Source organism: Pongo abelii, chromosome 10 (genome assembly GCF_028885655.2).
Source record: "Pongo abelii isolate AG06213 chromosome 10, NHGRI_mPonAbe1-v2.0_pri, whole genome shotgun sequence".
NCBI lineage: Eukaryota > Metazoa > Chordata > Mammalia > Primates > Hominidae > Pongo > Pongo abelii.
Genome location: NC_071995.2, coordinates 8,659,135 through 8,675,813, shown reverse-complemented (window position 1 = coordinate 8,675,813; position 16,679 = coordinate 8,659,135). Strand labels below are relative to the sequence as shown.

General features: G+C 41.1%; 1 protein-coding gene across 6 annotated transcripts in view; it reads right to left on the bottom strand.

The window, feature by feature from the left end:
• The window catches only part of RIMKLB (ribosomal modification protein rimK like family member B), an 86,681-nt gene that overhangs the window by 31,062 nt on the left and 38,940 nt on the right, over positions 1-16,679 (bottom strand). For all 6 annotated transcript variants that reach the window (XR_002917059.3, XM_054526770.2, XM_002822869.5 and 3 more), the window contains 2 exons: positions 2,137-2,367; positions 192-278 (listed from right to left, as the gene is read on the bottom strand). Coding sequence is in view for 5 of the 6 variants with exons in the window: in XM_054526770.2 (XP_054382745.1) it covers positions 192-278; positions 2,137-2,367 (318 nt within the window). In the remaining variant the exon portion in view is untranslated. The remainder of the gene's footprint in view (positions 1-191; positions 279-2,136; positions 2,368-16,679) is intronic.

Sequence of the window (16,679 nt, the reverse complement as noted above, 5' to 3'; positions counted from 1 at the left end):
TGTATGTTAAAATCTCTAGGTAACCACTAAAAAAATAGCTTTTAGCCAAACTGAACAACTCATAGTAGCCTTCTGTAAGTCTGAGGTATCATGCATCTAACAATTTCCCTCTAACTATTCTTCAAAGTCACTCATATTAATAAGCCAGAATAGTTTCAAAACTATATACCTTACCAACAACTCATACACACCTCTATGACCCCGCGTATTCTTTACTACCATTGGGAACTCCAGTACTTCAGCTTCATCAATCATTTTAGCAAAATTTTCATGGCCACCTGGTTTGAGCAATAAAAAAATTTAAGACAAACAGCAGCAGAAGTATTTTGTGATCGATTTTATCAACACTAAAGACAACCAACAGCACAAGGAAGTTGAAGGTAAGAGCCTGATGGCTATCTTTTTTTCTTGGAGAAAGTATGTGTAAGTTGAAAATATAACTGATTATCAGTTTAAAACAAATAATAGTTTCCTTAATCTATACATATTCTGATATCTAACTTAAGTATCTTTCAGCTAAAGAGTTTACTAATTCTATGCCATTTCTCATGTTTTTATCCTTATTATTCTCCCACACAAATAACAGAAGCCCCAAGATTTACTTTAATATATTCAATTCCCTGCTTGGATTAAGGAACTGAAGAATGAGCTGGTTAAGATCTATCCAAGGTTGAAGAGATGCTGCACACACTGACACACTCTTTTTATTATCAACAAACACACACACACCAATTTTTCTTATCTCCATCATTAATCAGAGTTTTTTCTACACTGGGGTACTCAGCATCCTGGGTTGTCTCCTTTCTTATTCTTTTTATTGCCCAAAAACAAATGATACAATAACATGATTAGAGCAAAAACAGATTGTAGCTACAAAAATCAGCATGATGAGAGAGAAAAGCTGAGACAGGAGAAAGTCCATTAAACAAGTGAAATATGAGAAATTCGTAGCGTTGCAAAATTATGACTTGGTCACCAAATTTTAATCCTTCATCCATAGAACAAAGGTAATACTTGTTAATCTGGTTAATCTTTTTTTCCTTCTTTCCATTCTCATAAAATCAAAATTGTACAGTCATGTTATAAACTATTAATATCCCCAAAGCACTAAAAACACAGAATTCTCAACTTATATTAATTCTGTCTCTCCTTATGCAATTGCTAAAAACAGAAACTGCATCCACACATGCCATACAGGCTTGGTGGGGGTTGGGGGGAAGAGTTCCTTTTTTTAAAATATTAACAATAAGGAGAGGACAAGAGTTCCTTTGTAAAGCCTCATGAAATCTCCAAGCACTCTACTGGATATTTATTTGGAGAAATACCTTTATGGAAAACTCTGCACTGATTTAAGTTTGATCTTTTCCAAACAAGAGAATTAAAGGCAGGAAATACATTAGCAAAATATTGTTTAAAGCAGTGCTACTCAGAATGTGGTCCTGTAACCTGTGCCTGTATAGGACTTGTTCACTACTGTTATGTGGTCAGATAAATACAAAAAGGGTAGGCAGCAGAAGCTTTTATAGCAATCTGGCACTGCTGTGATCATTTTATTATATTTTACAAGAGTATTAATTTACCACAGATTGATCTTTTTAAAAAAAATCCTTTTACCAGAAGTTGGAAAGCATTGCTACACCTACTAAAGTGTTACTTTCTTTAAAAAGATTAAAATATTTGAGTTATCAAAATGGTAATGAAGAAAATGAAAAACTAATGTCATAAAATTAGAATTATCTTTTACCACAGAGGTTGGCAAACTAAGGCCTGCGGGTCAAATTAGACCTATTGGCTGTTTTTATAATAATAAAGTTTCATCCGAACAAAGCTACTCATTTGTTTAAGCATTGTCTATAGCAGCTTTCATGCTACAACAGCATTATGGAGAGTTACCAGAGAACTTATGGCTTGTAAAACCTAAAATACTTATAATCTTGCCCTTTACAGAAAAAGTTTTCTAACCCTATTTTCCCCCATAATATGAAACAAATCTTAAGATATAATTCGTAATTATCCTGTCCAGTGTGTTAAAACTGAAAGTCACTTCTATAAGATGTTCTTTCATGTCTGTAAATTTATCCTATTAAACTATCAGTGGTTAATATTTAGGCTATGTATGCTCTTTAGTAGGCTCACCATAAGAGAAAGTATCCGGCAGAGGAACACCATGGCCAGCCAACTCTTGAAATGTCCAGAACTTATTAACGCAGTTCAGGATGGCTTGAGGTCGGTTCATTAACCGACATCCCATCTTCTCTAGATGGCGCAAAACAGTGATGTCACTATCACTTTGCACCCAAGGAGTTGGTACTCTGACTACCACCACTTGTGGGTAGGCAGTGATTAGCTCTCCATTGATCCGCAGACCTGAAATATATAAATACGAGGCCAAAACCATTAGAGGGAAATATACAACAAAATAGAGGTATAGTAATATGCCGAAGTTTGGATCACAAAATGAAATGTACTATTTTGTTAATATTAAATTGGGATAGAGATACTCCTAAGAAAAAAGAAAATTTAATTAGAAAAATCTCTGATTAAAGAAATTATAGTACACATCACTACAATGAATTATCACATAGCCATTAAAAAGAATGTCATAAACATATATGTTCAGAGATGAACAAATGCCCAGATACATAATGCTGAGTTTTTATTTTAAAGGGCAAATCTGAGAAAAAGTTTTATTTGTGCATACACATAAAAAATACCTAAGTGGGCCAGGTGCAGTGGCTCATGCCGTAATCCCAACACTTTGGGATGCCAAGGTGGGTGGATCACGAGGTCAAGAGATCAAGGCCATCGTGGCCAACATGGTGAAACCCCAACTCTACTAAAAATACAAAAACTAACTGGGTGTGGTGGCAGGCGCCTCTGATCCCAGGTACTTGGGAGGCTGAGACAGGAGAATCACTTGAACCCGGGAGGTGGAGGCTGCAGCGACCCGAGATCGTGCCACTGCACTCCAGCCTGGTGACACAGAGAGACTCAAAAAAAAAATCTAAGTGGTTTAACGATTTAACTGGCTTCCTCTGAACACGACTGGGTGGCAAGACAGGAAAAAGGTTGAAGAGAAAAGTTTAATATTGTGCCCTATGCAATTCTCAATCTATATTATGTTTTGTATGTTTTTTAAAAAGTGAGAACATATGCCTCTATAATGAAAAAAGAAAATAATTTTTTAAAATAAATGTTTCTTGAACATTTAGCCAATACCATTCTATTTAGGGAGACCCCAAACAATACACAAACAAGGTATTTAGATGAATTGCTTCTTTTTTTGAGACAAAGTCTCACTGTCACCCAGGCTGGAGTGCAGCGGCATGGTCTCAGCTAACTGCAACCTCTGCTTCCTGGGTTCAAGCAATTCTCCTGCCTCAGCCTCCCAAGTGGCTGGGACTACAGGTGTCCGCCACCGTGCCTGGCTAATTGTTTTGTACTTTTAGTAGAGATGGAGTTTTACCATGTTGGCTAGGATGGTCTTGAACTTCTGACCTCGTGATCTGCCTGCCTCGGCCTCCCAAAATGCTTACAGGCATGAGCCACCACGGCCGCCCAGAGTTTCTTCTTAAACCCTATTTTCATTTTTAAAAAAATTATATATATATAAAATATATATAGTGTGTATGTATATAAATTTTGTGTGTGTGTGTGTATGTATATATATATGCATACACACACACACACACACACACACACACACACACGAGTAATCCCACCTTGTCTGTGGGGGATGTTTCAAGACCCTCAATGGATGCTTGGAACTGTGGAAAGCCTAAACTGTAAGAACTATATATACTGTGTTTTTTCCTATACACAATTCCTGTGATAAAGTTTAATTTATAAATTAGGCACAGTAAGAAATAATAACTAGTAAAACTGGACAATTATAACAATTACTGTAATAAAAGTTATGTAAATATGGTCCCTTTCTCTCAAAATCTTATTGTACTGTACCATGGGTAACTGAAAACTGCAGAATGCAAAACCATGGGAAGCAAACTGTGGCTAGGGAAGACTACTATACTTGTTCAAAACATTCAAACACAAAAATACAGAACATATTCACCTTCCATACAACATTCTAGGTACTTAAGGTTATTAGTATGTATTTTCCCTACTGTCATCTAAGTATACAGAAACATATATAGATATATAATCACTTAAAATTATTGCCTGGGAGTGGTGGCTCACACCTGTAATCCCGGCACTTTGGGAGGCAGAGGCGGGCAAATCACCTGAGGTTGGGAGTTTGAGACCAGCCTGGCCAACATGGTGAAACCCCATCTCTACTAAAAACACAAAAATTAGCCAGGTGTGGTGGTGCATGCCTGTAATCTCAGCTACTCAGGAGGCTAAGGCTGAAGAATCGCTTGAACCCGGGAGGTGGAGGTTGCGGTGAGCTGAGATTGTGCCACTGCACGCCAGCCTGGACAATAGAGTGATACTCTGTCTCAAAAAAAAAAAAAATTGTACCAGAGACATCTTTCTGTATCAGAGTATATATAGCTTTATTACTTTAGGTGGGCTGAATGGAATTACATTTTATAAATACACCATATGATCAATTCCTTACTAATAATTGATATTCATTCATCCAATAAATATTAAGTACTATGTGTCAGATTCTTTTCTATATGGTCAAAATAGATTGATAAATAAGGTCCTTGCTCTCAAGAAGCTTTCTAGTGGGAGACAGACACTATATTAATTTTTATGGTATTAACTTTTAAACACGGTAGTAGTTCTGATGGAAGAAAAATCAGGGAGGTAGAACTAATAGCAAAATTAAGGCACAAACCATGAGCCGGGGGTGTGTGTGTTTAAAAAAAAAAAGAGAAAGGACAATTCAAATGTAAGGCAGAGCACAAATCACGGGGTAAAAATGTTAACAATATGTGTGTGTCTCTCTGCGATTTGTATTGATGGTACTGATGTACAGTAAAAGATATGGTTGGTCAGGTAAAGTATCGAATATGCAAAGTCATATGTTCTGAACTAAAGAATTTATATCTGTTCTGATTAGGAGAACTGACAGTCTGTGCTGGATATTGCCTGCTGATAGTCCATGCCATCCCATCTTTCAATTCTTTCCCTGTATGTACAGTAGGGATTAGAAGCATTTTCCATATACTCCTCTGCCAGCAGAATTCCATCTTGAGAATCCACCACCAAGATGACAATTATAAAAAATTTTGGCCAGGCCTGGTGGCTTACTCTGTAATCCCAGCACTTTGGGAGACAGAGGGAAGAGGATTGCTTGAGATCAGGAATTCGAAACTAGCCTAGGCACCACGAGATCCACATCTCTACAAAAAAAAACTTAAAAAATTAGCCAGGTGTGGTTGTGTGTGTCTGTAGCCCTAGTTACTCAGAAGACTGAGGTAGGAGGATAATTTGAGCCCAGGAGTTTAAGACTGCAGTGACCTAAGATCAACCCGGATGACAAAGACCCTGACCCTAAAAGGGAAAAAAAAAGTTTTTTTTGAAGGTGAAAAAAGTAGAAATTATTCTCCAGGAGCACCCATGGGTAGGTATGTGGTCATCAGCAGATGTGAGGTTTGCCTGTGGCTAACACCATTCTCCTCACAATCATTTGCTACAAGCATCTTGGTATCTTTTTTTTTTTTTTTTTTTTTTTGAGACAGAGTCTCACTCTGTCGCCCAGGCTGGAGTGCAGTGGCACTATCTTGGCTCACTGCAACCTCTGCCTCCTGGGTTCAAGCAATTCTCCTGCCTCAGCCTCCTAAGTAGCTGGGACCACAGGCATGCACCACCATGCCAGGCTACTTTTTTGTATTTTCCAGAGATGGGGTTTCACCATGTTGGCCAGGCTGGTCTCAAATTCCTGACCTCAGGTGATCTGCACACCTCAGCCTCCCAAAGTGCTGGGATTACAGGCATGAGCTCCCGGCCCTTGATATCATTTCTTAGGCTTTAGCAGTGACTTGCCTAGATAAGCAAATCTAAAGAGCATTCTAAAAATTGAAAAAAACCTCGGCGCCAGTTTGAGGATGAAAAATTTTGAGATAAGGATATAGAGAATGGGAATGTTAAGAAGGGAAGCTGGTTTGGGGCAGAAGATGTTGGATTTGGATCTAGATAGGAAAGACTTTGGTAATGACATAAGGATTTTAAAGAATTACTGTACTTGAAATGTAGACTGGAACTATACATATATGTATACAGTCATATTGGTGGAGTGAAAACTGTATATTTATGTTTAAATATTAATTTATGGGGTCAGGCTCAGTGGCTTACGCCTGTAATCCCAGCACTTTAGGAAGCCAAGGTGGGTGGATCACCTGAGGTCAGGAGTTCGAAACCAGTCTGGCCAACATGGTGAAACCCTGTCTGCACTAAAAATAGAACAATTAGCCAGGCATGGTGGCAGGTGCCTGTAATCCCAGCTACTCGAGAGGCTGAGGCAGGAGAATCACTTGTACCTAGGAGGCAGAGGTTGCAGTGAGCTGAGATCGAGCCACTGCACTCCAGCTTCGGCGACAGAGTGAAATTGTGTGTTTAAAAAAAAAAAAAAGGGCTGGGCGCAGTAGCTCACGCCTGTAATCCCAGCACTTTGGGAGGCTGAGGAGGGCAGATTACATGAGGTCAGGAGTTCAAGACCAGCCTGACCAACATGGAGAAACCCCGTCTCTACTAAAAATGCAAAATTAGCCAGGCGTGGTGGCTCATGCATAAAATCCCAGCTACTTGGGAGGCTGAGGTGGAAGAACTGCTTGTACCAGGGAGGCGGAGGTTGCGGTGAGCCAAGATCCTGCTATTGCATTCCAGCCTGGGCAACAAGAGTAAAACACCATCTCAAAAAAAAAAATTCATTTATGGGAATCAGCCTGAGAACAGCTAAAAAAATAGGAATATATAAGTTGAAAATATGAAAGTAAAAAAGGGACACCTAGGACCTCAATAAGAGCCAGGAGAAGAAAGTAAAACTTAAAGGAAAAAAATCAGTAAAAAAAAAAAAAAAAAACCAGCAAGGCCAGCCACAGCGGCTCACGCCTGTAATCCTGGCACTTTAGGAAGCTGAGGTGGGCAAATCACTTGAGGTCAGGAGTTCAAGACCAGTTGGCCAACATGGCAAAACCCATCTCTACTAAAAATACAAAAATTTCACAAGGACAGAAAACCAAACGCTGCATGTCCTCACTCACAGGTGGGAGCTGAACAATGAAAACACACAGACACAGGGCGGGGAACGTCACACACCGGGGCCCGTTGGTAGGTGAAGGACTGGGGGAGGGATAGCATTAGGAGAAATACCTAATGTAAGTGACCACTTGATGGGTGCAGCAAACCAACATGGCACACGTATACCTATGTAACAAACCTGCACGTTGTACACATGTACCCTAGAACTTAAAGTACAATAATAAAAAAAGAAAGAATTATCTTTAAAAAATGCAAAAATTAGGCATGGTGGCACACACCTGTAATCCTAGCTACTTGGGAAGCTGAGGCAGGAGGTACACTTGAACGTAGGAGGCAGAGGTTGAAGTGAGCAGAGACTGTGCCACTGCACTGCAGCCTAAGCAACAGAGCGAGACTCCGTCTCAAAATAAATAAATAAATGTTTAAAAAACTAGCAAAATCTACAATTATTAAATAGTATTATAAAAAAATAAGAAAATCAGGAGAGAACAATCAAAACCATTAAATGAAAGAAACAAAACAAGAAGATTAAGTTTTGAGAAAAGCTTGAGTCATCAGGAAGAAAGACAATGTAAATTGTCAAGAAAAAATTCAACCATTATTACCTTGTCATTATGCTAACCTGGAAATAGCTTTTGCTCCTTTTTAAAAATGGGATAAAGAAAGCAAAAAACTGTTCCACTCTCCAGTATAAACAGCCTATCTGTTGCCACCGGAAAATGGGAGTGCTCTACCCAAAGTAGAGTTGGATCTGCACAGTGTACTATGGGGGTATTAGTGAGGATGGAAAGAAATCAATGCCTCCTGTAACAAATACCTGATGTTATTCTAGGAAAGCAGAAGTGATCCAAGGCTGGAAAGATGAATGTGAGCCAAAAAGGCAAAGTGGCATGTCTTAGGACTCTGCCTTATGAGCTACTGATCTCTTGGGCACTCACCAAATATCACTCATGCCTTTGACGTAGAGCTTATAAATGGATATAAAAGGAATGGTTTCTTCCCTTAGACCCATGTTATTTAGTAAACAAATGCACATAATTGTTCGAAGAACTTTACCCACGATTCCACTACTCATTGTAAAAACATGTATTCCAACTGAATGTGCTTTGCTTTCAACTCCATTTCCTGTAACACTTTTTTTTTAAATAAACATCTTAAACTCCAACTTACAAAATTTTTCATCTAGCTTGTTGACTTAATACTGAAATTAAGATTTCGGTACAAATATTTTAGATATAAGTTTCGGATCAAGTGTATAATAAAGTGCTAACGTAACAATAAGGTTAATAAGTTAACCCTCGAACAGCAATGGGGTGGGGAAGCAATCTTTGTTCCTGTTGATTAGGACATAAAAGGTATTGTGTGTATTAAAAGGTTGCTGCTGTTGTCAAAGCAGAGTGACACAGTTAAGGGCTGATTATGCTCTGATCTGAATGGTAACAATCCCTCCCTCCCCATAATTAAGTGGGGGAACTCCTCATATGACCTACCATAAACTTCTGTTTTTTGAAAGCAGAGTTTGGCTATACTCTTAATAATAGTAAGTACTAGTGGACAGTTTGGCTATACTCCTAATAATAGTAAGTACTAGTGGTTTTCTTCTCAGGAATCAAGGAACAGACAAATGACAGCCTCCTTCCTTACTGATATTTACTTTCATTCCATCCTCGAGTGTTCCAGATGATTTTTTAGGACCTCTGGAGTTTTTTTTTTTTTTTTTTTTTGAGACAGATTCTTGCTCTGTCACCCAGGCTGGAGTGTGGTGGCGCAATCTCAGCTCACTGTAACCTCTGCCTTCCAGGTGCAAACAATTGTCTTGCCTCAGCCTCCCAAGTAGCTGGGATTATAGGCAAGCATCACCACACCCGGATAATTTTTGTATTTTTAGTAGAGACAGGGTTTCCCCATGTTGGCCAGGCTGGTCTCCAACTCCTGACTTCAGGTGATCCACCCACCTCGGCCTCCCAAAGTACTGGGATTCCAGGCCTGAGCCACCGTGCCCAGCCTGCTCTTCTTTTTCAATCTCTTCAGAATCTCTGCAGAAGTAGAGACCAGGCATAATCTACCATGGGTGTTCACAGGAGGTGGTGCCATGTGTTTGCAAGACTTCCCAGGCCCAACATCCACCACATTGGACCCATTGAGAGAGCTCCCTTGTTGCTGCATGGGATGCCAATGTCCACACAGTGCAGAGAATCTGTTACACAGAGTAATGGTCGGCAGGTTAACTAAGATCTCTCTGTGAAAGGCTGGTGGTCAGCCTTGGGATCAATAACCATCAGAAGGCACAGCTCCTGGAAGGCTGCCTGGACTTGGTTAGTGAAGGTTCCAAGAGTTAAGCAGCCAGCAACAGGAGTGGCTCCAGTGGCGGTAGCAAACTTCAGCACAGCCTGCCAGCCAGCATTCCTAGAGGATATGACACTGACATCAATACAGTTTTCAATGGCAACAACGAAAGGAGCTGCCAGTAGAAGCTTCTCCCAGGTCCTCTTCAAATTGATGATGCAGATGCCATCACTTTTTCTTTTATAGATACATATTCCATCTGAAAGTGAAGGATGGTGTCACCTAAGTGGGTTCCTGCTGCAAGGAACTTGGGGACATCCTCCTCCTCCACGTGCTCTTTGTAGGACATAAAAGTTCCAGACACCGTGAAAACTTCCCTTTAAGTTACAATGAGAAGGCCACATGGACCCCTCCCCTCTCTAGATGGCGCAGAAAGGGACAGTGTCATTCTCTAGGATGGCAGTAGAAACCACAGAATAGTGAAACAAAAAGCATCCAAATCCACATGCTTTCCCTTCTACTTTTTAGGTTAAAACTATAGATTAATGATTTTTATGATTAATGATTAATGATTTATGATTAATTTATGATTAATTAATTTATAATTAATTAATTTATAATTTATGATTTATGATTAATGATTTTTATGTTAAATGTGTAACAAATGTTATTAAACGGCTCTCCAGCCGGGCATGGTGGCTCATGCCTGTAATCCCAACACTTTGGGAGGCTGGAGGGGGCGGATCATGAGGTCAGGAGTTTGAGACCAGCCTGGCCAACATGGTGAAACCCCATCTCTACTAAAAATACAAAATTAGCCAGGCATGGTGGTGCATGCCTGTAATCCCAGCTACTTGGGAGGCTAAGGCACGAGCATTGCTTGAACCTGGGAGGCGGAGGTTGCAGTGAGCCAAGATTGCACTACTGCACTCCAGCCTGGGTGACAGAGCAAGACTCTGTCAAAAAAAAAAAAAAAAAAAAGCCCTCCTTTTTAAATAATTTAAACCTTTTATTTTAGATTCGGGGGTACACATGCAGGTTTGTTACATGAGTATATTTGCATGATGCTGAGGTCTGGGGTATAACCGTGAGTATATTTGCATGATGCTGAGGTCTGGGGTATAACCGATCCTGTCACCCAGGGAGTGAGCACAGTACCCAATAGTTAGTTTTGGTCTTGCTCTGTCGCCCAGGCTGGAGTGCAGTGGTGCCATCTCGGCTCACTGCAAGCTCTGCCTCCTGGGTTCACACCATTCTCCTGCCTCAGCCTCCCAAGTAGCTGGGACTATAGGCACCCGCCATCACGCCAGGCTAATTTTTTGGATTTTTAGTAGAGATGGGATTTCACCGTGTTAGCCAGGCTGGTCTCGATCTCCTGACCCTGTGATCCACCCGCCTCGGCCACCCAAAGTGCTGGGATTACAGGCATGAGCCACTGGGCCCAGCCCCAACAGTTAGTTTTTTAACCCTTGTGCCGCTCCCTCCTGGTTCTCCTATTTTTTTTTTCCTTCCATCAAATTATACTTCAAATTTAAGAACTGATTCTCCATTTTTTTTTTTTTTTTTGAGATGGAGTCTTGCTCTGTCACCCAGACTGGAGTGCAGTGGCACAATCTCGGCTCACTGCAACCTAGGCTCAAGTGAATCTCCTGCCTCAGCCTCCCAAGTTGCCAAGACCATGGACATACACCACCACACCTAGCTAATTTTTTTATTTTTAAAATTTTTTTTGAGAGTCTCACTGTGTCGCCCAGGCTGGAGTGCAGTGGCTCGTTCTCGGCTCACTGCAACCTCCGCCTCCCGGGTTCAAGCGATTCTTCTGCTCCAGCCTCCCAAGTAGCTGGGACTAGAGCACACACTACCACGCCCAGCTAATTTTTGTATTTTTAGTAGAGCTGGGGTTTCACCATATCAGCCAGGCTGGTGTCAAACTCCTGACCTCATGATTTGCCCGCCTTGGTCTCCCAAAATGCTGGGATTACAGGCATGAGCCACTGCGCCCGGCTAATTTTTGTATTTTTTAGAGGGGATGGGGTTTCACCATGTTGGCCAAGCTGGTCTTGAACTCCTGACCTCAAGTGATCCGCCCACCTCAGCCTCTCAAAGTGCTGGGATCATGGGCATGAGCTAACACGTCCGGTCCGGTTCTCCTATTCTTAAGAGTAGCTCAGTTATCACTGTTAGGTCAAACAACCATGAGAATTCTCTAAGAGCATGTCAATTGTAGAGAAAACAGCAAAAGGAGACATATGCTCTTTAAAATATTAATATCAAGAATAAAGCATCTTCCTGGAGTTGGAGACCATTATTTTAAGTGAAGTAATTCAGGAAAGAAAAGTCAAACATCATATGTTCTCACTTATAAGTGGGGATAAGCTATGAGGACACAAAGGCACAAGAATGATATAATGGACTTTGGGGACTCGGGGAAGGGTGGAAGGGGGTGAGGGATAAAAGACTACACACTGGGTACAGTGTACACTGCTTGGATGACGAGTGCACCTATCTGAGAAACCACCACTAAAGAATGTACCCATGTAACCAAACACCACCTGTTCTCCAAAAACTACTGAAATAAAAAACACTGTAAAAAATAAGTCTATAATGACCGTCGGGGAAAAAAGTATTCTAAAAGAGGGGACAGAAAATAGAATGTGTTGTTATTCACCATGTTGGTATTATTATTTACCATATCAAAGAATTCAGAAACTAGAAAATACAAATATGGCCAGGTGTGGTAGCTCACACCTATAATCCCAGCACTTTGGGAGGACGAGGCAGGCAGACCACTTGAGGTCAGGAGTCCGAGACCAGCCTGGCCAACATGGTGAAACCCTGCCTCTACTAAAAATATAAAAATTAGCCGAGCGCAGTGGTGGGCGTCTGTAATCCCAGCTACTGGGGAGGCTAAGGCAGAACTGCTTGAACCCAAGAGGTGGAGGTTGCTGTGAGCTGAGATTATGCCACCACACCCCAGCCTGGGTGACAGAGCGGACCCTGTCTGGGAAAAAATGAGAAAATATAAATACATCAGTCATCATTTCAATGTTTGTGTCCCCCAAAATGTTAAGTGTTGAAATCCTAACCCTCAATGTGATGACACAAGGAGGTAGAGCTCTCATCAATGGGATTAGTGCCTTTATAAGCAGAGACAAGAAGCCAGGTGTGGTGGCTCACACCTGTAATTCCACTTTGGAAGGCCGAGGCAGGAGGGTTGCTTGAGCCCAAGGAGTTCAAGATCATCCTGAGCAACATGGTGTGACCTCGTCTCTACAAAGAAATTTTTAAAAATCAGTCCAGCATGATGGCATATGCCTATAACCCCAGCTACTGCTACTCAGGAGGCTGAAGCAGTAGGATAGCTTGCACCTACGAGGTTCAAGCTGAGCTGTGATTGCATCATTGCGCACCAGCCTGGGTGACAGGCCCTGTCTCAAAAAAGAAAAAAGATGGCCCTGCATGGCGGTACACACCTGTAATCCCAGCACTTTAGGAGGCCAAGGTGGGATGATCACTTGAGTCCAGGAGTTCAACACCAGCCTGGGCAACATAGTGAGAACTCATCTCTATAAGAAAAATAAATAAATTAATTTTAAAAAAGAAACGAAGAGATGAGAGCTTGCACACATGCTTTCTTGTGCACGTGCTCTCTCTCTTCTCCACCATGTAAGGACACAGCAAGACGGCCATCTGCAAACCAGGAAGTGGGCCCTCATCAGAAACAAATCTGCCAGTACCTTGATATCGAACTTTCCAGCCTCCAGAACACTGTTCTTCAGAACAACAGAAACAATTTCTGTTGTTTAAGCTATCCAGTCTACGGTAATTTGTTATAGCAGCCCAAACTAAGGTCATCAATTTAAAAAAGTCTTTTCTAGAAGCAAGACTTTCAGAATGGTGGAATGAGAAGGCATTTTTCTAGCTCACCAGCAATACTAGAATCCTAAGTGTTAACCTCAAATGTGACAAAGCTGTGTGGCAGATCTCTAATTCACAGAGAAGGAACTGTCCCTGCCTGTCTTACCACACACACACTACCAAGATCTCTTAAATGTTCTGATGGAATGGACTATTCCAACAAAACTACTAACTCAGAAACTATCCAGTTGAGAAGTAACATGCCAGTCACTTTTTGTAACATCTTCCATCTATATAAATGAAATCTCTTGGAGCTTCCCTCACCAATTAGCTTGGCTGGGGGGCAGGGGGTATCACTCCTCCCACCCATTCCCCATGAACACTGTAATTCTCAATAAGAAAACTACAACTTTACTCTCTACTCTCCTTTTCTTATTTAGACTAATAGGTTTTTGCAATCGTGGTGTGTGTGTGTGTGTGTAATCAGACAAAAAGATTTATAAGTCTTATGAAATAATGAATAGTCAAGAAGAAAACATCACGGATGACCATACAAATACTGTCCAGGAAAGAAGACATTTTAATGGACTTCAGATAGGTCATTACTTCAGGCCTTGGTTACTGCATTTTCAAAATGAGTTCTAAGAAACAGCTCATTATTACTAGATCAACTTTTTATGAAGAATGCTATTTTAAGCTTTGCATTCTCCAGCAGAAACACTTAGGATGTACATTCAAAAACCATTAATTGCACGGTGTGGTGGTTCATCCCTGTAATCCCAGAACTCCAGGAAGTTGAGGCAGGCAGACTGCTTGAACCTCAGGAGTTCCAAGGTAGGCTAGGCAACATAGCAAAACTCTGTCTCTACAAAAAAGTACAAAACTTAGCTGGGCACAGTGGTACATGCCTGTAGTTCCAGCTACTCAAGAGGCTCGGCTTGGGATCACCTAAGGCCAGGTAGGTTGAGGCTCCCACTGTCCCTAACCCTGACAATTTAAGCAAAATGAATAGTGACAGTAATGGATTATAATTTTTTGAATGAGACCATAAATCCAGAAGATAATAGAGAAAATTCATGGGCCAGGCGCAGTGGCTCACACCTGTAATCCTAGCACTTTGGGAGGCCGAGGCAGGCGGATCACCTGAGGTCACGAGTTCGAGACCAGTCTGACCAACAAGGAAAAACTCCGTCTCTACTAAAAATACAAAATTAGCCGGGAGTGGTGGTGCAAGCCTGTAATCCCAGCTACTCAGAAGGCTGAGGCAAGAGAATCGCTTGAAGCTGTGAGGTGGAGCTTATGGTGAGCCAAGATCACGCCACTGCACTCCAGCCTGGGCAACAAGAGTGAAACTCGTCTCCAAAAAAAGAGAGAGAGAAAATCCTTCCTTACAGTACAATACCAACTAATGAATAATAGAGATGAGGGGGGGAAAAATCCATTTTGTAACAACATCATAATATAATAGATTCAGGCAAGATTCATCAATGGAGGCTAAAACTATTCAAAGTCTGATATAAAAATAGGATATTTACAGTCTCAATCTCCCCACATATTATTAATAAAGAAAACCACTATATCTATATAGTAACGAAACTTAGAAGACCTTAACCAAGTAATCAAATGTTGAGAAAAATGGGTATATGCCTCCTGATGTAAAGAATTATGAAGTACGGCATTTCACTTATGTGATATTCTTACCAAAAATGCATAACCTGACTCTAATCCTTAGTATATATCAGACAAATCCAAACTGAGGGACATTCTGCAGAAAAGCTCACTTGTACTCTACAAAAATGTCAATGTCAAAAAAGACACAGGCCAAAAAAAAAAAAAAAAAGTCACGATTAAAGGAAACTAAAGACACGTGACAAATACAATGTGTGATCTTGAAGAAATCCTGGATAAAGGACAAAAAAATGCTAAAATGATATAGCTATTTTTGAGTATGAACTATATATTAGTTAATACTAATTAATAAGGCTGGGCACAGTGGCTCACGCCTGTAACCCCAGCACCTTGGGAGGCCAAGGCGGGAGGATCACCTGAGGTTAGGAGCTCGAGACCAGCCTGGCCAACATGGTGAAACCCCGTCTCTACTAAAAATACAAAAAATTAGCCAGGCTTGGTGGCACATGCCCGTAATCCCAGCTACTTGAGAGGCTGAGGCAGGAGAACTGCCTGAACGCGGGAGGCAGACACTGCAGTGAGCGGAGATCGTGCCATCGCATTCCAGCCTGGGCAACAAGAGCGAAACTCCGTCTCAAAAAAGAAAGTAATAGCAGTACTAAAATTCCTGAAACTGGCTGGGTGAGGTGGCTCACATCTATAATCTCAGCACTTTGGGAGGCTGAGGCAGTTGGGATTGCTTGAGCCCAGGAGTTCAAGACCAGCCTGGGTAACATAATGAAAGACCTCATCTCCACAAAAAACAAACAAAAATTAGTTGGGCGTCATGACACACACCTATAGTCCTACCCAGGGAGGTCAAGGCTGCAGTGAGCTGTGATCACACCACTGCACTCCAGCCTGGGACACAGAGCAAGACCTGTCAAAAAGAAAAAAAGAAAAAAAAAAAAAAAAGAAAGGAAATACATGCTTAAGAATTTGGGGTACCTTGATCTAAATAGCTCAGAAAACAAACAAACTACATGGAGTGGCAAAGCAAATGTGGCCAAATATTAACAATGGGTGAAAACTGAATAAACAGTATATAGGAGCTATTGGTATTATTTTTGCAATGCCTCTACAAATTTCAAACTATTTCAAAATAAAAAGTTTTTAAAAGAAAGACAAAGCTAGTAGACTTTATTTTAACTGCTTGGAGAAAGAAATTACCCAGCATCCCTAAATAGCACCTTATAAAAAGAAAACAATTTTCAAGCACACACCAAACTTGTAGCTTTCTAAAATTAGGCTCATCCTTAAAACTAAAATAGAAAGAACTAACAATGGTTTTCCACTCCAAAACTGGAATACACTACCATGTGAGGAAGAAATCTTTCAGTTGTAACAAAATTGGTTAACTTGCTGCACTGAAGAGATTAATACAGACAATAAAAAGTCTAAAATTAGGCCAGGGCAGTGGCTCACACCTGTAATCCCAGCACTTTGCGAGGCTAAGGCTGGCAGATCACCTGAGGTCTGGGGTTTGTGACCAGCCTAACATGGAGAAACCCCGTCTCTATTAAAAATACAAAATTAGCCGGGCGTGGTGGTGCATGCCTGTAATCCCAGCTACTCAGGAGGCTGAGGCAGGAGAACTGCTTGAACCTGGGAGGCGGAGGTTGCAGTGAGCCAAGATCCCGCCATTGCACTCCAGCCTGGGCAATAAGAGCAAAACTATGTCTTAAAAAACAAACAAA